Source organism: Nematolebias whitei, chromosome 6 (genome assembly GCF_014905685.2).
Source record: "Nematolebias whitei isolate Nwh7 chromosome 6, NemWhi1, whole genome shotgun sequence".
Taxonomy (NCBI): Eukaryota; Metazoa; Chordata; class Actinopteri; order Cyprinodontiformes; family Rivulidae; genus Nematolebias; species Nematolebias whitei.
In genome coordinates, this window is record NC_056503.1 from 21812405 (window position 1) to 21835078 (window position 22674).

Sequence of the window (22674 nt, forward strand, 5' to 3'; positions counted from 1 at the left end):
ACAGGAACCACTCAGGACAGGAACCACTCAGGACAGGAACCACTCAGGACAGGAACCACTCAGGACAGGTTTCATCGAGGGCTCAGGTGTGTTCGACTGTCCCTGGACTGGACTGTGGCCTGCTGGGAGGAATAAAATCCACTCTAAATGGTGGCACTTCATAAAAAGCTACAGACTGATTGTAGTGATCACCTCTAAAGGTTGTGCAACAACTTATTTATCTCAGAGTAGCATCCTTTTATTTAGTTTAGATTCATAATTTGATTTTTAATAATTCTGTTGAACCAAAATTAAAAAACAATGACTGATTAATTTTTTTTTCTCGTAATTAATTTAGTCAGTTTCCAAGTTCTCTTAAAGACCTTTGTGGGGCTTTTATTTATTTCAAACTAAAATTCTTCTTTTAACTCAACACAGAGCAGACCTGTCATGAAGTCTCTCCTTAGTTTTACATTAGGGCAGATCTCAAATAGGGTTCTGTGGAGTGGTTGTAAACAATTAATATGTAACCTGTTGCAGATAGCTGTTTGAACCGCCTCCTTTGGAGAAAGAGTTTAACTCTCTGCTCTTGATGGGACAGTCAGTCACGCTTTTATTGTGTTTGTGTTAAAAACAACCATTCCTGGCAGATTCTACGAATCTTTAGGAATTGTTTTTATTTCTGTCAGAACGGTTTGAACAGATCCGGTACACTTCTTGTCTCTTTACTGCCCTCTAGTGTTCCTTCGAATCATTGAACCCATCATGAAGTCATATTTTGATCACATATTATAAAAAAAAAAAAACACATTCCTTTCATTAATGTTTTTTTTTTAACCTCTGTTAACCTTTTTCTTGTTATCTACCTGGATGATTGAGTTACAGCCTTTTTTCATTTTGGCCTTGGTTGTCCTCATGCTGTTTCTGTGAGGAGCAAGTCGGCCATCTTGCCTAAAACATTTGATTATTATGCATGATGATTAATTGTTTTAGATGGATGTTCCCTTTTTGCATGTGTTCAAGCCAGTTTTGTGGGATGCTGTCTTGAAACTCATCAGTGAGGGCTGTTTATGGGGCAGATCTGGTTGGAAGGCCACAGACTGATGAAGTGACACGGATGGAAGATGAAACGTTTCTCCCTAAAAGAAACTGGTCCAGATGAAATGATTTAAACTTTTTTGTATTTATCTCTCTGGATGATTGAGTTTACAAACTTTTCTTTATTCCTCCACTTTTGATTTCTATTGTAGCCACCAGGTGGTGATCTGCGTTCACATTTAGACGATGTGATATTACAGCTTTCCCAAAAGTCCAGACTTGTTTTATTTTTTTTTAAGTCCAAAAATCCATTCGAGCACCCTAAGGGGTAAAACATTTCTTTCTATTAAAAACTTGCTATAAAATGAATAAATTGATGATTTAAAAGAAAACCTAAACTTTAGAGTTTTGTAAAACTGAAGGCCCATACACAGCTGAAATAATAAAAAAAAGTAATTTATGGTAAATTTAATATTTTTCAGGCCGAGATCGTTCTAAAAGACAGACTAGTTTAAGGTGGACTGACAGATTGTTAAATAGTATTTTTCAGCCGTTATGTAAGGAGATAGATTCGCCCTCACCCCCCAGGAATAGTTGTTGTCGTAAAGTTAAGGAACAGTTTGTGGATTAATCTGTCTGAACCGATGAGCTGGTCCACACAGAGCTAAGACCAAAGAGCTTTCCTCCAAAAACATAGTTCTTATCTTCTACATCATCATCATCAGTTTTCTGACAGAAATGTTACAATATTCTGATATTTGTCTCAGAAGCAGCTCGTGCTGCGCCTGAGGTGCTTCAGTCCTAACTCTGCCCAGACGAGCCGTTAGCTCGTCAGTCGGGTCAAAGCCATGACCCGACTTCTTTGATGTGTTTCTGTTCCATAATTTATAAAAACATCAGATTCTTAGAGCTGTTCCAGATTAACACAGAGCAAAACTCTGACCAGACTGTTTGTTCTTGTTTAAAAAGCTATCTGCAGCAGGTAAGATATTAACTGTTTATACCACTAACCACAACATTTTTTCTTTTAAAATGTCTGAACAGTCCCTGAAACCTCGGGACAGTGAAGAAGACCCAAGTGTTCATACTAACGGTGTGAAATGAAATATGAAGGATCAGAGTCAGACCGGATTAATAATCTGAAACTCTTTCAGCTCCAAAGAAGACGTCGAAGAAGAGGAAGCTGGCAGACGGTTCGCGGAGGCTGGTGCAGCCCATCCCTCTGGACTCGTCGGGTCGTCCCGTCTTCCCCATTGTTCTGGGAGGTTTAACGGTCTACAGCCTGGGAGAGGTCAGAACCTCAGACGAGTATCAGACCCAGATTAAAACAGAATGTGTATTTAATCCAGAACCTGCTGAAACATCTGCAGATCATCACAGACAGGATGCTGTTCAACGACGAGTGCGCCATCTACCCCGTAGGTTTCTGCAGCACCCGGGTCTTTGCCGGCATGAAGAACCCCGAGCAGCAGTGCCTGTACACCTGTCAGATCAAAGACGGGGGGGCGGGACCACAGGTACCACTCACACACCTGCTTTTAATCTGTGCAGATTATTCTCAAACGTCCGTTTTTCGTCCGTCTTTAGTTTGAGATCGTTCCTGAAGACGACCCTCAGAACGCCATCGTGGCCTCCTCCGCCCTGATGTGCCACTCCAACCTGCTGAAGGCCATCGCCTCCAGCAGGTAACAAGCTCCACCAAGACCTGGACTCAAGTAGTTCCCAGGCTTCGAGGAGTAAGGTCCAGCTTTAATCCAGAACCGGGTCATTAAACAGCTGATTTTTTTAACTTGATCTTCTCTTAGCTCAAAGACGGTGGTGCCCGTCGTGCCATCGGGGGCGGACTTCTTTGGCTTCTCTCACCCGACCATCCAAAACCTGATCCAGAGTTGTCCTGGAGCTCGCAAATGTAGCAAGTAAGTTCCCTTTGTTACCAGAACCAGTGGTACTGGTTTCAACACACTGGATTACTTGTTTAGTTTTGACGGATTTGACCTGATTGTTCAGAACCAAACGCAGGCTGTGTGGTTTATTTTATGACTTTGGTTCTAAAGGAGCACAGAGGTTCTGTTCCTTTAATACAGAACATCTGAATCAGACCTCTACAACTGGAAATAATTTGTCTTTGTGCACTTTACTGGAGCAAACCTGCTTCCAACCTTTCTGCTTTATCCTGAGACCTTTTGATGTTTTTAAAATTTGATTTAAGTTTAATTGTTTTTGTGTTTCTGATTGTTTTAAATCTTTTGTTTTTTTATGTCCATCCATCCTTCCTTACTTCCTTACTTCCTTCTTTACTTACTTACACTTACACTTACACCTCTACCTCTTCTGGGAAGATTCCAAGGAGTTCTCAGGCCAACTGAGAGACATAGTCTTCTCAACGTGTCCTGGGTCTTCACCGGGGTCTCCTCCCAGTTGGACATACCCGAAGCACCTCCCTAGGGAGGCGCCCAGGGAGCATCCTTACCAGATGCCCGAACCACCTCAACTGGCCCCTCTTGATGTGGAGGAGCAGCGGTTCTACTCCCGAGTCTCTCCAGGATAACTGAACTTCTCACCTCATCTCTAAAGGAGAGTCCATCTACCCTGCAGAAGAAACTCATTTCAACCGCCTGTATCCACAATCTCATTCTTTCAGTCACTACTCAGAGCTCGTGACCATAGGTGAGGGTAGGAACATAGACCAACCAGTTAACAGAGAACTTTGTCTTACAGCTCAGCTCTCTCTTCACCACAACGGACCGGTACAGAGTCTGCAAACTGCAGATGCTGCACCAATCCATCTGTCAATCTCACGCTCCATTTTTCCCTCACTCATGAACAAACCCCTGAGATACTTGAACTCCTCCACTTGAGGCAGAACCTCACCCTCGACCCAAAAAGAACAATCCACCCTTTTCCTGTTGAGGACCATGGCCTCAGGTTTAAAGGTGCTGATTCTCATCCCAGTCGCTTCACACTCAGCTGTGAACCGCTCCAGTGAGAGCTGAAGATCACGGCACGATGACGTTAACAGGACCACATCATCTGCAAATAACAGAGGTGGAATCCCTCCGCCCCCTGGCTGCACCGAGCAATTCTGTCCATAAAAGTTATGAACAGAATCTGTGACAACCGGCAGCCCTGCTGGAGTCCAACTCCCACCCTGAAGGGGTCCGACTTAAACCGGCAATTTGAACCAAACCCTCGCACCGCTTGTATAGGGACTGAACAGCTCGTAAGAACGGGCCCCAGTCCTATACTCAGAGCATTTTTTTTATATATCTGTGAGGTCCTAATAATTCAAAACTCAGGTTCAGGAGGTTAAAAAACTTTAAAGACAATACACATGTTTTAAATGTTGATCATGTTGATCATGTTTTTAAAGCTTTTGACACTGTGGATCATAACATCTTGTGTCATAAACTCTCAGAAATTGGTTTCTCAGAACACACCATTGGTTGGTTCTCTAACTATCTTTCAGACCGGAGGCAATGTGTTCAACATAATGGTACTTCCTCCAGTTATTTAACAGTCAACAATGGTGTACCACAAGGCTCAGTCTTAGGACCCACCCTCTTTACAATCTACATACATAATGTAGGTAAAAACATCCCTAATGCATCCATACATTTCTATGCTGACGACACAGTTGTTTATTGTCGAGCTAAAACTGTTGCTAAGGCTTTCCAGCTTTTGAAATCTGCATTCAACATCATCCAGACAGATTTGTTTCACCTCAAACTTGTCCTAAATGCCGACAAAACCAAAGGGATTCTTTTTTCAAATAGGAAGTTGGTCCCAGCAGTTCTTCCTCTGATTTCATCCTCAAATGGTGTCCCCATTGAGTTTGTTGATTCCTATAAATATTTGGGTATCTTGGTCGACTCACATCTCTCTTTTAAGCTCCATGTGGAAAACTTGGTAAAGAAACTGAAAGTTAAACTGGGTTTCTTTTTCAGAAACAAATCCTGTCTAACCCTGAATGCTAGAAAACGCCTTGTATCTGTGACTTTCCTTCCCTCAATTGATTATGGTGATATTATTTACATGAACGCTCCTACAAGTACCCTGCAGATGTTGGATGCTGTCTATCATGGTGCACTAAGATTCATAACTGGCTGTGATTATCGTACCCACCACTGCACACTGTATTCACTGGTTAACTGGACATCATTAACTTCACGCAGACTCTCTCACTGGTACATTTTCATCTTTAAATCACTTCTTGGTCTGCTGCCTTCATACATCTCCGCCTACATGTCTCTGCGTGAGTGCAGCTACAGCGTGCGCTCTCAGGACATTATTACCTGCATTGTTCCCTCAATGAGGACTGAACTAGGCAAGAGGGTCTTCTCCTACTCCGCTCCTGTTTCCTGGAACATCTTACAAAAAGATTTGAAGCTCTCGACCTTGACCTCTCTAAGTGGCTTTAAGAATCTGTTGGACTCCTGGCAGGGACCAATGCAGACATGTTCCTGTTTTTAGTTTTATACATTTGTCTTGGAATCTAGCTGTTTTTTGTTTTGTTACTTTTTCCTTTTAGCCATCCTATTTGTTAAAAAAACAAAAACAAAAAAAAACTGTAGTATGCTTTTTTATAACTGTTTATTGTTGTTGCTGTTGTCCATTGTTGTCATCTTCCTTTGTTGAAATCAGGTCTCTTGTAAATGAGTCCTCGAGGCTCAATGGGATTTACCTGTATAAATAAAGGTTGATTGATTAAATGAAAAACAACAAAAAGTACTTTATTAGATGTCCAGGTAGACAGCTGTAACTCGTCCTAAAAGTCCTTCATGAACAGATTTTCTTTCTGCAACACAGTTTTTTAAACAAGGTATGACTTGTTGTATTTTATTATTTTCTCATCGTGTTTGATCTCATTCTGTCATCTTGAGTTCTACATGCACATTCCTGTAAACGTCGTGTCCCTGAATGCACCATCTGTTGCTCTAAAACCTTCTTGTTAGCGCTGCCATCACTGAAACATAAACTGACATGTTTTGGTCTGACCCAAACTGTGACGGGACCTGGAGTCTGGACCTTCTGCTCCCAGTCTTGATGGTTCTCTTTATCTTTGCCTCAGAGCGCTCAGCGTGCACTGTTTGGACCACAGCGTACATTAAGTCACATGCTCATCACATTCAAACAACATGGTTTTACAAGGATCATGTGATTTAATGAATTAGACCAAGTGACGCGTTGTCTGTCTGCTTTTAATCACAATGTTCAACCGTTCTGTTTGGACATCTTTAAACTACTTTGTACACCTCAGGTGAACAGAACTACACAGGTTTATGAGTCACTCATGTCTCTGTGCCGAGCGTAATCATAATAATAGTATATCAGTGGTAAATTGAGCCTATCAGAGCATCAACGACACACACTTATATATGTGTGTGTGTGTGTGTATGATGTTAGCTCCAGAGCTAATGGCATTTGATCCAGAGCTAATAGTGTTAGCTCCAGAGCTAATAAATTAAACATCACAAGTTGATCACATTTGACCCATATATAGTGCTAGTACAAAATACAACTTTATTGTCACGTTATAACTTTTTACTCTTGATTCTTGTGTTTAGTCTCCTCTACAAATAACTTTTAGTAGAGGTTAACGTGTAAGGAGTCCCTTTAAAACATGTTCCTGCGCATGACCAAATGAATGGAAAATGTTGAGATAAATGTGAAGGATGTTGAGTTCAGGCACACTCTCATGAAACATATTTGTAAAAACATCACTGCCTTTTTTATTTTATACTTTCTGGTGCTGATCTAAATGTAGTTGGCACAAATTTATCTTAAGATACAAAGTAAGCTTCAGTTCTGTGATAAATGCTGTTTTTTTACTGACTGTGATTGAGAAGAAGGAAAAGAATCGAACAGCTGTTCACGGTTTCTTTACAAAAAGCTCATTGTGTTGTTTTGTTCTGACCCGGTTCCTGCAGCTACAGGTGGGTTCGTTTTGAGGTGTGCCGTCCCGGGGATGCTCAGGTCCCTCTCAGCTTGTCGGACGACGATGCCTCGATTAACTTCGAAGCCTACCAGAGACACCAGGCCCCGGGCGGCAGCAGCAGGATGGAGCACGGCCCGGGTGTTGGTGCTGCTTTGTTCTGTTTCAACAGTTCATGAATCACAACGTTCAGCTCATTCACCACATTCCTGCTGTGAGTTCTGGTATTTGTGCAACTATTACATTTTGAAATATTTAACTTTGTCTGCCGTGTTTTTCTCATTGAAAATGGAGCTCTTCACATCCTTCAAACCCTTTAGCTGTTTAAAACTTTTACTGCTCATTTCACTTCATTTTTTTAAACTCCTTTCAACTTTCTGCTTTTTCAGCTACTTTTTATGTATTTTTCTCTTAATACCAGCCTTTTCCCTGCTTTTTTTAAATATTTTGGCCGTTTGTGCTTCTTTTGTATAATTTCAACCTTGAATGCTCCTTTCAGTCTCTTCCTGCCAATTTCAGCTAAAAAAGGCTTCTTCTTGCAGATTTTTTGTAACATATTCAGCCTCTCTACCTCCTGCAGCTTTTTCTAAAAATGTCTGTTTTTCAGCTGCTTTCAGCTTTTATTTTCTAGCTTTCAGCAAATGTCAGTTCACATTAACAGCTTAGAGATGAAACCTATCCATCTGGTTTTAGCTTCTTCAGCAGCTTTTCCTTCAGCAGTAAGAGTAAGGGAGGGGTCAGTGAAGAGCACCAGTGTTGGGCCTTTTGTCATCCAGTGTCTTCAGTAGAGAGAGAGACACGAAGAAACGATAAAGCCGTTAAATGAAAATGTTGATCATTTTCATTCATCGTACGATTAATTGATTGATTTATCGCAACAGGTCTAACTGTTCCTCCTCCTGAGTCACATAACGAATCGGGCCTTTTAGAAAAGTCTTTTGAGGCTGTTGTACTCATCTCAGCTTTGATTCCGACATGGTGAGTCTCCTCTGTCTTCCTTCAGGACAAACTGCCATCTCCTGGTTCCTCTCATCAGCACCAGCTGACCTCCAACCATGAAGCCCTCCAACCTCCTGCTTCAGCTCCTGAGGTTCTTCGAATCCCCCAAAAACACACAAAGTCCTGTCTTCTTCACCAGTTTCCTCCTCTTCCTCAGAAGTCTGAGGTATTTGTTTAGATAAATAAATGACTTATGTCGGAAGGCTCAATCAGAGGACGTCACCGTGCGTGACACGGAGAATAAATCAGAGTCAGAGTTTCTTTGTCATTCGCACCTCATGTGGTACATGTGGTGGAGCGAAATTATGTACACGGGGTCCCAGCATTTTATGAGTTTAAACAGACCTGTTTCATGATGGAAGCTGAATTAGACTTGTTTTATAATCCTGAAATTAGGAGTTATTTTCGTGTAAATACAGATTGTAGCAGCGCACATATTCACTGCTGCGCTGGTTATTTATCTTTAATTTTACAGGTGAACGTTTGTAAAAATGTATTTGTATTAAAGTTTAATCACAATAAAAATGTAACCCTCATGATTCTTTCATATTAAAAGAAAAAAGGAACATTTCAACAGCCCAGTTTTTACCAGCAAAGGATCACAAATATGTTGAAAAACAATCAAAAGTTGGTATGGTATGGTATAAGGTTTATTCATAAAAAAAAAAAAAAAAAAAAACAATTCCATAACAATATAAAAAAATACAAGAGATTTAAAATGAAAGGCAGCAGAAAGAAAAAAAAAATCTCATTATACCTGCCCCTTTTTTCTAACAATTTAATCATAATAATTTTCAAGTAACTGAACAAAATGAATAACTTTTTAATTTTTCTAATTCTAATACAAAACACACACTAAGCTATTTCATATATACTTTTTTAACAATCCAGTTTTGATCTTTTTCTTAAATGTTCACATTGACTTGGCATTTTTCACATCACTCTCTAGACCATTCCACAATCCAACTCCTTGGATTGAGGTAGACCTTCCCTTCAGACTAGTTCTGAATTTGGGTTTGACAAATATCTCTATCCCCTTAAGATTATAACAACTTTGTCTTTTAACAAAATTTATTTGAATATTTAATGGTAATGTGTTATTTTGAGCCCTATACATAACTGATAAAATACTGTAATCTACCAAATCATGGAACTTCAATAACTTCAGTTGATAAAATAATGTGCTTGATGGGTGACTGTAATGCTTTCTGGTGATAATTCTTATAGCCCTTTCCCTGACTTTGTATAGTACTGCAATAGATTTAGATATTTTTGTTCTTACAGAATTTATGTGATTTTTCCATGTTAGCTGTTCATCAATGATTACACCCAAAAATTTAATCTCATTAACTCTACAAATCTCAACACCCTCAAATTTAAATGGATCATCAACAGTTCTCTTTTTGTTACTAAATATCATGTATTTAGTTTTATCTAAATTTAGTGATAATTTATTAAGTTTAAACCAAGTTTGTATTTTATCAAATTCTGTCTTCATCAATTCCAACATCCGTTTTACATCTTTACCCAAACAAAAAAATGTGGTGTCATCTGCAAAAAGGACACATTTGAGGAGTCCTGATACATTCACTAAGTCATTCACATATAAAATAACTTTGGTCCAAGCACAGAGCCTTGAGGAACTCCACATGTGATATTGCAGAGGTCAGATCTTACACCATTTATTTGTACAAACTGTTTCCTATCTTTCAAATAGCTAGATACCCAGTGTAATGCTGGTCCTCTTATACCATATTTAATTTTTCAAGGACAATAGTGTGGTCAATAGTATCGAATGCTTTTTTAAAAATTAACAAAAATACTAACACAATACTGTTTTTGATCGACAGCAGTAGTTATTTGTTCTATTAATTCCATGAAAGCCATTGATGTAGAGTTTTTTGCAAAAGTTAAAATGATACCCAACATTTTTCATTTAGGTCATCTGGACAGTTTCGTTTTTTGTTGAAACGTTTCACCTTCGATCCGGAAGGCTTCATCAGTCAAGGAAACACACAACAAAACTGATTCTTCCCCCAACAGCTTACTCCAAAGTGGAACAAACCAGTTTTGTTGGTGCTAAGATGGTGTCTTTGGCACGCCCCTCCTCCATTGCCGGCCCTCTTCCTTGTTGACTGTCGTGTCAAACTGATGGAAAACAACAAAGTTCATGCTCAATAATCCAGGTCCAGATGACCTGACTGAAAAATATTGGATTGTATACCTGGATTATTGAGCATGAACTTTGTTGTTAAAATGATACTCTTTTTTTTTTTTTTTTAATTCCTTACGAGTTTATTTTATTTTCAAAACATGAAACTGTAAAGCTAAATGAATGAAATCTGTTTAAAAAAAGTTAATTGCATTAAAATGTCTCTGTTGTATTTCATTTTCACTTATTTCAGTCAGGACCATTTAAAGTTATACAGAGATAAAAAAAAAATGTTAATATTTAAATCAGTCGTGTGACAATGTGAAAAAACACCAAACATTCAGGTGATTTTATATTCATCCATAAAAAAGCCCCAGTCAACAAATAACATTGGCACAAAGTAACGTTTAAACCGATCCTTTCAGGGGTTTTCTCCTCTCAGAACGTGGTTCAGTAATTTTTCCAGATATTTCCTTCCCCATTATATCGATGGATGATAAAAGGAGGAGCAGGTAGAGTCCCAGAGGTGCTGTAGACAGGACAGGCTTTAAACCCACAGGGCCAGTCTGTCCACGCGTATCGAACAGCTGCTGCTTCAGTTGGATCAGAACACCGGCGGGCAGACAACTGGACCGAGGTTGGACCCCAGTCCATGATGTCAGCTGGAACCCACAAGGACCCAGGCCCACATGGAGCTTTCATCTCTGAGCAGCAGATCTTTAAAAAAGAAAGAACAGGTAATACTTCTTTGGCGTTATCATAGATAGATCAGATATTGTATAAAATCAATAAATATGAGGTAACAATTTTTAAAGAAAATGGAGAACTAATAGATTCCCACTGAAGTGTTTATTTTATTTTTTTCTTCTTCTGTTGAAGTAACTGCCAGCTGGCTGGTGAGGATTTTCAATCCTCCAGTACAGAAAAAAGCAAAATAAAATATACAATAGGACTTCTGCAGTTAGAGGTTTTACTGCTCATCCGGGGAGTTTTCTCAGTATTTTATTTTATTTTTTAAAGCTGCAGATTAATCTCCTTCCCCTCCCTCCTGAGGGTCATCAGGGTATTTGTCTATTTTCTGAGGAATATCAGTATATCTGTCTCCTTCCTGAGGGTCATTGAGGTCTTTGTCTCTTTTCTGAAGGTCATTAGGGTTTTTGTCTCCTGTCTGAGGGTCAACAAGGTCTTTGTCTCCTTTCTGAGGGTCATCAGGGTCTTGTCTCCTTTCTGAGGGTCAACGAGGTCTTTAAATAAATATGACTTGACTTGACTTTCCTTTCTGAGGGTCATTAGGCTCTTTGTCTGCCTGGCTCACAGAGAGATGTTTTGTTCACCTTCATGAAGGTGCCAATCAGAATGGAACTGACTGGGTCTAATGCTACTCTGCAGGTTTTAGACATTTGAAACCCGAGACGACCTCCTCTGTTTAAAGTAGTTTTTCTCATTAGTTGGAAGCCCCTTCCTTCACCCCGCTATCAAAACATCGGTCTTCCCTGTCCATCATGTCGGTCCTCAGCAGTGTCCCTTATCCTTGATGTGTAGGTGGACCACTGAGTCTCCGGTGTTGAGCCATTAGTGGAGAGGTTGTTTAGTTTCTCCAATAGAGAGGTCTGAACAGTCCTCACTGCACTGGACTGCAGACACCACTCAGTTTGGGTCTGGGGGTTCTGTTCTCAGGATGCATGGGATCAAAACATGTCTCTGTAAACCAGGCTAACAAAGAGCCTGATGACCCTCAGGAGAGAGGGCTAAATAGTTTGATCTGTAGGTGGCTCTAGGTTACAAAACAGCATCTTCTGCTGTTATAAAGTTTAGGGCTCCACACTCCAGTTTTTGAAATGAGAACACTCCCTGGAGGAAATGCAAAACGTCTTCAATTACAGAATAAAAGTCCCTGCGTTTAGTTTTTATTTAACCCGAGCCTCACCTCAAATAAACTTTTGGGTTTAGCAACAGAGACAGGTTGGTCATATGTGATGTTGATGGACACATGAGAGGATGCTATTTGATTTGGGAAAGGTCCTGTGAAGACTACGTCCTGTTCATCGTACGCCACTGCTCTGGCACCCAGCGTCAGTCTGAAAGCTACATCCTGCTTGTCTCTGGGATGGATTCTGAAACGAACAAAAAAATAAACTCATAAACAAGATAATCTGTTCCAGCCCACAGGATTTGACGAGCAATAAAAACCTTTACGGTTCGACCCACTGATTCACGTGCTCAAGCTTGTGGAACAGAATTGTGATCAATGATTTCCTTACGTTTGGATATTTTTTAATCAATAAAACACTTCTGAAGCCTCTGCTCTCTTCATTTCATCCAGTCCTAAAAACACTTTGGTTTTTTATGTTTTTGTACTCTGGTGTTTCATATCTTAAAGTCCCAGATTTATGTGCTTTAGCAAGAAAACTAAAAATAAGAGGCTAAACATTTCTTTGTGCCGTATACTCCTAAAGTGCAGTTTCACATTTTAAATGATGAGATAAATTAGTTGTTTTAGCTCATTGATGGTTTGATGGCATCTTTTAGGTTTTCCTCACTTTTTAAACGTTTCTCATATTTTGCTCAGTCTTCAAAAAAATGTAAAACTATTTTTTAGATATTCCAAGACTGGTCTATGATTTCTCATGGATTCATACAGCTGCATTCTGAGAGCAGTTTCAGAGAATGTCATCTGCACTTTCAAGTTCAAATTGTAATCCTAAAAATAATTTTAAAGCAGGATATTGTCCCTGCCCAACAAGGAGTATGTTACCTTTGTTGTCTAATACATGTTAACCTGTGGTTGGTACTGGTTATACGTTATACAGTATATGTATTTAATCATAGCTCCGTTTGCTTTTAAGATATGGGACTTTTATATAGATATATTGTTTAACGTTTCATTTAATAATATTTTAAACAAAAATATATAAATCCTCTGTGCAAAGCACTGGTTACATCCAACAAAGTTCAGTCAGGTCATCTGGACTTTTTTTTTTTTTTTCCTGAGACATTTTGTCCTTCATCCAAAGGACTTCTTCAATCTGAGGAGTCACCAAACAAACTGATTCCCACAAACAGCACACTCCATAGTAGAAAAAAGCAATTTGCTGGTGCTAAGATGGCCTTCAGGGCCTGACTGAACATAGTTAGATTTTTTTCTGGATTATTGAGCATGAACTTTGATGTTTTAAACCACTTTGGCATGACTGTCTCAGAAGAGTTGATGGGAGAGAGGGTGGGCCACGGAGGCCATTTTAGCACCAGCAAACTGTTTTTTTTTCCCACTATGGAGTATGCTGTTTGTGGGAATCACTTTGTTTGGTGGCTCCTCAGATTGAGGAAGTCCTTTGGATGAAGGACAATACGTCTCAGCAAAAAAAAAAGAAACCGTCCAGATGACCCGACTGAATATTGATGGATTTTATACCTGGATTATTGAGCATGGACTTTGGTGACACAAGGATGACTTAAACTGATCAAGTAGTTGCATTACCACATGACCTTTGAGCAGAAATATTGTATGTTCATTTTGGAGCCATATTAGAAAAAGCCTGCCCTCTTTGATTTCCAGATGACCATTTAAATTTGACAAAGTACCTCAAAGATCATCACCCTAACAAGTTTGGTGCTTGTATCAAAAGTTGCTTGGTTTTTCTATTATCCACTCATGAACAATCCTAACAGCAGATGTTTGGTGATGTGACGATTATTTGATCTGATATTATTTAAGACATTTTTCATGTCCACAGTCTACATGAAATATTAAAACATGGGTGGGTGTGTCTGACCGGCTTGGTACCAGTAATCCCTGCAGCGTCTCCCATGTTAGTCTCATGTTCAAGCCAAGTTTCAATGTCTTCATTAGATTTCCTAGAACTTGGATCCTTACGTGCCATATGGTGATGTTTTATCAGGTAAATCAAGCGCCACAGCCATGAAGGTTTTCTTCATCCTGTAATTGGGGACGAAGCCCACGTCGGCTGTTTGGTGCCAGCGGATCTCTGGAAAACCATCATCTGTTGAGTTTTCTTTGTAGGTGGCCAACTGGAAGGAGACATGAGCAAGTGCTGTTAATCTTGATGACTTCAGTGTAAAACCATTTTGTGTTTTGGATAAAGAAATGAAAAGTTTTAGATTCCAGAGCTGAGCGTACTTGAACAAATCCAAATGGGAAGTCGGGAGTGGTCTGCCACCCTGAGCCTTGGTGAAACGCCAGCCTCCAGTCATCGATCATGGCGGGGAAAGAACAGTTATACTCGTCCTTGTGATATTCTGCGTTCGCCTCACCTGAGAGAGTCATAAACAGATGGGCTTAGAGTTTTTGAGTTTCCAGAACTCACACTGCCGGTCAGCTTCATGATACCTTGATACCAAATGACTCCGTAGATGGTCATGTTGAGGAGGGGGTGGATCATTGCGTTCCACAGAACAGAGTTTTGTGTTTGGGCCCTGAGAGAAACAGGAAGCAGACATTATTACCCAGATATGTTCTGAATGTCGGACTCTGGTGTCCTTACCTGTCTTCAGCATCCTCCAGTCCACAAAGCTTCAGGGCTCTTACAGATGACCAGGCCTCTACAGGTGTGCCCCCCCAACAGGATTCTACCAGTCCTATAGGGTACTTCAACCTGTCGTACATGTAGCGCCCAAAGAGCCAGCACACGGCTGAAAACTGGGACAGAACACCTTGAGGGGCAGCAGCTCAATCAGTTTGATGAACGCAAATGTTAGGAAACTCTGATACAACTCAAGGACCAGAGATGCTTTCAGGAAAGCACATTGACCGCCGTGTTTCATACCTGAGTTTTAGACCAAGATCATCGTATGATGAGAGTTACAGCCATGTTGGTTAAACCTTAAAAATAACATTATACACAATCTAATGCAAGTATGTGTTAAGGATGACTCTTACTTACCACATGAAACTTTAGCTCATTATCTGTAATATTGACTGAGTTAGAACCATTTTTGTGTAGGCTAATATCAATTAGCTTCAGTGGCCATCTTGAATGAGGTTGAATCCAAAATGTAATCCCCTTTAACTTGTGGGGTGCCACAAGGCTCAGTTCTGGGTCCACTTTTGTTTTCCTTTTATATTATTCCACTTGCTGGCATTATTCAGTCCTTTTCTGATATTTTCTATCACATTTATGCTGATGATATTCAACCGTATTTATTGTTTAGACCACACCAGCTGGACAAGATGGCCATCCTTGTCCAGTGTTTGTCCCGTATTAGTGACTGGCTCGCCAGTAACTTCTTGGTTTTAAACACCAGTAAGACAGAGACTGTGATTACTCTCCCAGACACCTTCACCCAAAAATCAATCAGACAATTGCCTCTTTTTGACCAGTGGCCAAATCAAAAGTAAAAAATCTAGGAGTCACATTTGATTCATCATTAGGCTTTGAGGCAAATTAGGCTATTTCCCGTTCTTGTTTCTTTCAATTAAGAAACATTTCTAAAATACGACCTATGGTCTCCAAAGTTGACCTAGAGAAAATTATTTTAGCTCATCGCGATCGTATCATCGCGTCTGGACTACTGTAATGCCCTTTTTACCTGCCTGGACAAGTCTTCTGTTTCGCGTCTACAAGCAGTACAGAACGCAGCTGCCAGACTTCTCACCAAATCCAGTAAATACTCTCATATCACTCCGGTTCTATATTCACTACACTGGCTCCCAGTCGAGTTTAGCAGCTGCATTTTTTTGGTTGCTGACGTACAGAGCTTTTAAATGGCCAGGCTCCTGTGTATCTTTGTCAGCTTGCAACCAAATACTCTGCTGGTCGTGGCCTTCATTCACAGACATAGCAGAATCTCTTGGATGTTTCACATATGCGGCTGAAAACTAAAGGGGACAGGGCCTTTCTGTCAGTGGCTCCAAGACTGTGGAACAGTTTGCCCCTGCAACTTCGTTCTGCTGACTCTGTGGAGGTTTTTAAAAAACAACTGAAAACATTTTATTCTCCCAGGCTTTTATGTCATGATTTTATTGTGCTTCTTGAAGTTCTTATGCTTGTTTTTGTAGGGTTTCTGGGGTCTGGTCCTGCATGTTGCGTTTTCCCCTAATGTTTACCAGTCCCTCCATCATTTCTCGTCCTGTGTTCCAGCACTGTCGCACCTGTGTCCAATCCTAATCACCGTAGGAGTCTGTCATTTTCACCTTGTCAGCGTCTGTATAGATTCAGCCCCTATAGTGTTATGTTTTCGATATCCCTCCGTGTCTCTCCTTTAAAGTAAGTCTGCTGCCCTGAAAGCTTTTTGTTTTGTTTATTCATATTAAACATTTTACTTATTTCACTGGAGTCTCCTCGTCTTCCTGCACTTTGGCTTCTACACAAGGAAGCCGATCATGATAGTTTTATTCTTTGTATATTTTAGCGTTGATTTCATTGCCCAGCGCTTTGTGATTTTATGTCTGTGATAAACGCTCTATAAATAAACTTTACTTACTTAAATAAGTCGTAGAGCCAGTCTATTACTTTCTGAAAGTTTCATAAGAATTTGCCCAGTGGTTCATGAGATATTTTGCTAACAGACAAAAAGGGTTGACTCTAATTAGTTAAGGTCACAGTTTTAAGCAAAACTAAAAAAAACAACCTATAAACAATATACAGTTCTAAATTTACCAAGAACTTTTTTGTACGTTTAGTAGATTCAAGTTCTATATTAAAATAAAAATCTTCCATGTTAGTGGAACGTCATTGTTTTTCTAACATTCCAGATATGCGTTTTAAAAGTACAAAACTCTGAATTAAACCAAGGAGCCAGCTTTCTCTGATCACTTTCTTTTTTTAAAGGAGCAATGTTAACAAGTGATGTTTGCACTGAAACTGTAATTTAATAATATGATATAAATACTTCTCTCTGTTGCATCACTGCAAGATGAAGGAAAATTATATTGAAAGAGATTCTTTAGATTTAGTTAGTTGTTTAGTTCTGATAAATATTTTGGACATTTAGTAAAAATGGTCCGACAGAGCAGGACTGTGAGAATCTGTCAGAACCAGATCATAAGGATGAGGAGGCTTGTGGACATATTGGGTAAAAACGATTTACTCTAATAAATTAATAAAAAACTATGCTTCAATTATTGAAATCCTCCACTATTATGACTTTCAATATTCAACGAGTCCGATAAAAACCGAGGCTGAGAGCCTGGTGGACGATAAATACCAACAAATAATGTTTTATTCTGATTTTCATTTTGAATGAAACAGACTGAGGGTCAAAGACTCAATAATTTGTTTAACATTAATCTATAATACTGACTAGAAAACAGCAGCAACTCCTCATCGACCAGTTGTTGTAAGAACATGAACGTTTAGTGAATTAATTTCAACTAACAGAGTCCTGCTGTTGGAGCCAGGTTTCTGTCAGACAGAATAAGTCTATATGATGATCAATTTTTAAATCATTTGGATTAGAAAACCTGGACTTACGGGCTGTGGGCTCAGACCAGGGCAGCTCCACCAGGATTAGATCAGTCAGCTCAGTTTTACTCATGCCCCAAGCTGTCATGAACAGCCTCACGTGAGGATATTTGGATGAGAGGGCCAGCTCCTCAGATGCATTGAAAATCTACAAATTAATAAAGAAACATAAATAATAAAAGAAAGATTAAAAGAAGTGGTTTAGCCAAAAATTTGGACAGAATTGAAATCAGATTTTTGTTCTTCCTCGCTATGCAAGTCTGTTCAGTGATAAATAAATGTCATCATCGCTTTAACCAGACTAAAACCCATTGAGATCAAGATCTCTTTTCTCTGACCAAGAGGTCAGAACACACATTGTGAAAGATTAATCCAAACAATTAATGATATAGGATAAAAACATTGTATTTCTTCTGTCAGAGATAGGCCTGTCGTGATAAACAATAAATCAATCGCATGATAAATGAAAATAATCAACCTCATTTTCATGTACCGGCTTTATTGTTTCTTTGTGTCTCTCTCTTTCTACTGAAGACACTGGATGACAAAATGCTCAACTCCGGAGATCTTCACTGACCCCTCCCTTTCTCTTTAAAATCCATTTTAACCGTCCAAAATCGTGTTTTTGGATCGTTAAAAGCAGCTAAGCTGAGAAGCTAAGCTATGAGCTAATCTAACAGGCTGACCTCGAGGAAAAAAACTCTGTCTTGTTGAAGCTCCAAAATTCATGGTGGAAACCCGTGTCTTCGTGTAAAAAGTTGTTTTTCTCTGCAAAAGAAGCTGAGAACTTGTTTACTGATTTTTTTTATTAAAAGCTTTGTGTGAAAAATGTTATGCTGAAGAGCTCAAACCATACTGAGTGTATGCCATTTTGAGAACTGAAAAAAGGAAAGAGAGACAGCCCATGTCACGTCAAGGGGCCTCCCTCCCATTTTTCTTAAAGAAACACGCTGCTCACTCCCTCACTATCCATCCTTCGGTTCAGTCTTGTACTGCCATCCGGTGGTCAAAAAAGGTACTACACTCAAAACAAATTAACCAACATTTCTTCTTAAATTTGACAATAATGACTAATTATTGTCAAATTTTAAACAATATTATCGTTTATCGCAATAATTTCTGGGACAATTAATCGCCCAGCAAAATTTGTTATTGTGACAGGCCTAGTCAGAGAGGAGGCAGGTGTTGGTGTGGCTCTCTGTACCTGAGATGTTTGGAAGAACATGTTGCTCTGTCCTCCACACAGCCAGATGTCTCCAAACAACACATTTGTCAGAGTCCGGCTGCTGTTCTGACTCACAGCAGTCACATTGTAGGGACCGCCGGCTTCAACAGGGTCAAGGGTCACTCGCCAGATGCCTTTAATAAGGACAATTAGTGTTTTAACTGTAAAAATAAAGTGACTAAAAGTTTGCTCCAAAGGACAGAACAGACATCAGATTAATCTAATCTGTGTTCCTCAGAGAGTGACGACTGACAGACAGCTTTTAGAAATCATTGCTGACAATGGCTGATGTACAGTAGCTATAAAATAGAATTATTTATTTTTCCTTTGGCAATTATCATTAATAATTTATTATTACATATTAAAACCTACAAGATAAAACTAATTAAATGATCACAGTACAGCACAGTGTGAAATGGTCAAAATAAAATATAGCCAAAGGCTCAAAGAAAAGCCTAACATAAAAATTAGCCAGATATTTCAGACAATGTTCATGGGTGTCAGATGTTGCAGTAAAAGCCCTTCAGCCCTGCTGAGTCACATGGGACAACTCATGTTTGTCAGTGTTAGAAACGAGAACAACCAACGGAGAAACAAATGGTTTATTTCATGGCGCACTTGCGTTTTACCGAGGACCGCAGTCCACTTCTGCAGCTTTTCATGTTAGTTGAGGTGCAGGAACATCTGTTTCAAGCTGATCAGATCAATTTTGTCGCCCAATAACAGATTAAACTCTTAATCTTAAAGGAATTCAATTATATTTAGACAACGTGATTTATTCACTTTAACCATCAGAACAGTTGGTGGACAGATGAGTGCGGGTCAGAGGTCATAGGAGGAATCTGTGCTTCAGTGTTTACAGGCCGAGCTTCTAGCCCTTGTTAACACACCTGTGCCTCTTTCAGGCCAAACACACCTGTTAATGCTGAAGAAGCAGCTGAGTGTAATTACAAACTATAAAAATATAGCAATATCCACACTAATTGATGAGTTAATATAAAATATAACACTGAGCTGCAAAATTTAAAGTCAGATTATCCTTGTCAATTATTGTGCTGCACTTTACTTAGACCTGTTTAAAGTTTTTGACACTGTGGACCATGACATCTCGTGTCATAAGCTCTCAGAAATTGGTTTCTCAGATCACACCATTGGTTGGTTCTCTAACTATCTCTCAGATTGGAGGCAATGTGTTCAACATAATTAACATTTTCAATTCAATTCAACCTTTATTTAAACAGATGTCACAACGCGCCTTGAAGACTCGTTTACAAGTGAGACCTGTTTGGACAGACAAGTAGTGAAAAACGAACCATAGGGTTTGGAGACAAAAAAAATGCCTAACACGCTTTTAATCTTTGGTTGAAGGTCAACAGCGTGAGAATGAAAAAAAATTTTTCTCGCACATTAGCACATAATTATGCCAACAGTCTGTGGGGTTGGGGGGTGGGGGGCAATAATGGTACATCTTCCAGTGATCTAACTGTTAATAATGGTGTACCACAAGGTTCGGTCTTAGGTCCCACCCTCTTCCCAATCTCCAGAGGTAATGTAGATCAGATCATCCATGATGCATCTTTACATTTCTATGGTGATGATACAGTTGCTAAGGTTTTTCAGCTTTTAAAATCTGCTTTTGACATCATCCAGTCAGATTTGTTCCGTCTAAAACTTGTGCTAAATGCCAATAAAACCAAAGGGTGTTACTATTGAGTTTGTCGATTCTTACAAATATTTGGATATCTTGGTCGACTCGCATCTCTCTTTTAATCCCCACGTGGAAAACTTGATAAAGAAACTGAAAGTTAAATTGGGTTTCTTTTTCAGAAACAGATCCTGTCTAACTCTGAATGCTAGGAAACACCTTGTGACTGCGACTTTCCTTCTCTCCATTGATTACGGTGACATTATTTATATGAACGCTTCTACAAGCACCCTGCAGATGTTGGATGCTGTCTATCACGGTGCACTAAGATTCATAACTGGCTGTAACTACTGTACCCACCACTGCACCCTGTATTCACTGGTTAACTGGTCATCAACTTCACACAGACTCTCTCACTGGTATATGTTCATCTTTAAAAAATGTCTTGGTCTGTTGCCTTACATCTCCTCCTACATGTCACTATGAGTGCAGCTACAGCGTGCGCTCTCAGGACATTATTACCTGCAGTGTTCCCTCAGTGAGGACTGAACTAGGCAAAAGGACCTTCTCCTACTCCGCTCCTGTTTCCTGGAATATCTTACAAAAAGACCTGAAGCTCTCAACCATGACCTCTCTAAGTGGCTTCAAACATCTGTCAAGTTCATGGCAAGAACCAATGCAGACATGTTCCTGTTGTTAGTGTTTTACATCACTTTATAATGTAGCTGGGGTTTTTTATACATATAATTTTGTTCCATTTATAGTTTTTTTTTTTTTCAATTTATATGCTTTCTTTTATGATTGTCTACTGTTGTCATCACTCTTTGTTAAAATCAGGTCTCTCTTATAAACGAGTCCTCGAGGCTCACTGAGAATAATCTATAAAAATAAAGGTTGAATGAAAAAAGTTAACTCCACAGTCTGCAGCTATTTAACAGTTCAAAAGTGTCCTGACTTCACATACTGATGTGTGAAAGATTATAGTCCAGGTGTGCTCATTATACAGTGCTGAAAAGGTTTTATTTTTAATTGAACTCTAAACAAGTTCTGATAATTCATTTAAATTGTAAGATTAGTTTTTAACTGTAACTTCTTCAGTCTGAGGAGCTGCAACAAACTCAGTCTTATAAGCAGCACCTTCTCATAGTGGATCAACCAGTCTGCTGGTGACATCCAGAACTAGCTGTTCATGTGTAAAAGGAGAACCAACCACCTAACAACCAATCGTTAGTGCCCTGATGGCCGCTTGCTATTCACAGAGGGCTGAGTGATACTAACAATAACAGCATTGTAAGAAGGTGACAGTTGGACATGGAGGCATGATTGATGGTTTATCTCCACAAAGATGGCCTCCTTCACTCCTCTCTCAAACCAGCATTCTTCTCTGATGAGTGTAAACCACAGAGTCCTGGCCTGATAATGTTATTGTAAAAGTAACGTTTGATAGTAAAGCACAAATAAAGCATCACACGTCTAAATGTGACCCAGACTCCTGGACTTTGCTGATCATTTGTGTCATCCAGACGTTCTGATTGTTGATCTAACTGCAGCCTCAGACTGGAGGTGTCAGGAGAAAGTCCTCATCTGACTGTTTACTGTTATTGTTGACTGTACTTTATATGTTCTGTCTGGAACAGGTCTCTCTTGTAAATGAGTCCTTGTGACTCAGTGAGACTAGCCTGTATAAATAAAGGCTGAACGAATGAATGAATGAATGAATGAATGAATGAATGAATGGCGTAAACAGCTGTATTTACCTGCTGTCACAGTGGCAGGCGTGGTTTTGTGTGTTACAGGTCCTGACAGGTAGACGGTGACCTCTGACCCCTCAAGGCCATACCCCCACAGTCTGGCTCTCTGTGGAGCTTTCTGCAGGACCATGTGGTCTCCATAATACGAAGCAAAGCGCAGGACCCCAGCACCTGTCCACACAGAGATCAACAGGAATTACAAATATATTACTGTGAGTTAAATTCAACATAAACATTAAAAATGGTTGGATGCTGTGTAAGAGAAACCTTTTATTTCTGTTTTCTACTGCTAAAGCAGCTGAATAATATCCTGAAACAGACACTTTGACTAACTGTACTCACCAGAGCTGTGAAAAGGAGCTAAAAGTAAAATAAAAGCACAAACTACTGCCATGACAAGTAAACAAACAAACAAAAAGCTCAGAAGCCCTGTAAACAACAACCAGTTGAACACCACCCAAACTAGAAACAAACTTGGCTTCAAATGGTGCGTTCATGCGTTTTAACCACAGACAGCTGTGACGTCATTCAA

The 22674-nt window shown here is 39.6% G+C and overlaps 2 protein-coding genes across 2 annotated transcripts in view; one reads left to right on the forward strand and one right to left on the reverse strand.

The window, feature by feature from the left end:
* Positions 1-8178, forward strand: part of tbrg1 (transforming growth factor beta regulator 1) — a 12996-nt gene extending 4818 nt beyond the window's left edge. The window contains exons 10-15 of the mRNA XM_037678104.1: positions 2172-2308; positions 2388-2534; positions 2605-2702; positions 2823-2933; positions 6945-7163; positions 7953-8178. Coding sequence (XP_037534032.1) covers positions 2172-2308; positions 2388-2534; positions 2605-2702; positions 2823-2933; positions 6945-7128 — 677 coding nt within the window. The 3' untranslated portion in view covers positions 7129-7163; positions 7953-8178. The remainder of the gene's footprint in view (positions 1-2171; positions 2309-2387; positions 2535-2604; positions 2703-2822; positions 2934-6944; positions 7164-7952) is intronic.
* A 2340-nt stretch (positions 8179-10518) lies between these two features.
* siae (sialic acid acetylesterase) lies at positions 10519-22305 on the reverse strand. The gene is made up of 9 exons (XM_037678105.1): positions 22149-22305; positions 18726-18880; positions 17531-17669; positions 14600-14771; positions 14449-14555; positions 14239-14372; positions 13975-14129; positions 12028-12214; positions 10519-10817 (listed from the first exon to the last, which is right to left on the reverse strand). Exons 1-9 carry the CDS (start codon positions 22270-22272, stop codon positions 10551-10553), a joined length of 1440 nt encoding a protein of 479 aa, XP_037534033.1. The 5' UTR covers positions 22273-22305; the 3' UTR covers positions 10519-10550.
* Positions 22306-22674: the final 369 nt, after the last annotated feature.

Coding starts and splice junctions, on each gene's coding strand:
- siae (XM_037678105.1), bottom strand. CDS start 22,272: ATGGTCCTGCAGAAAGCTCCACAGAGAGCCAGACTGTGGGGGTATGGC. Junction 14,373..14,448: donor CGGAGTCATTTGGTATCAAG/GTATCATGAAGC, acceptor TGACTCTCTCAG/GTGAGGCGAACGCAGAATAT. Junction 12,215..13,974: donor AAAACATCACCATATGGCAC/GTAAGGATCCAA, acceptor TGTTCGTTTCAG/AATCCATCCCAGAGACAAGC.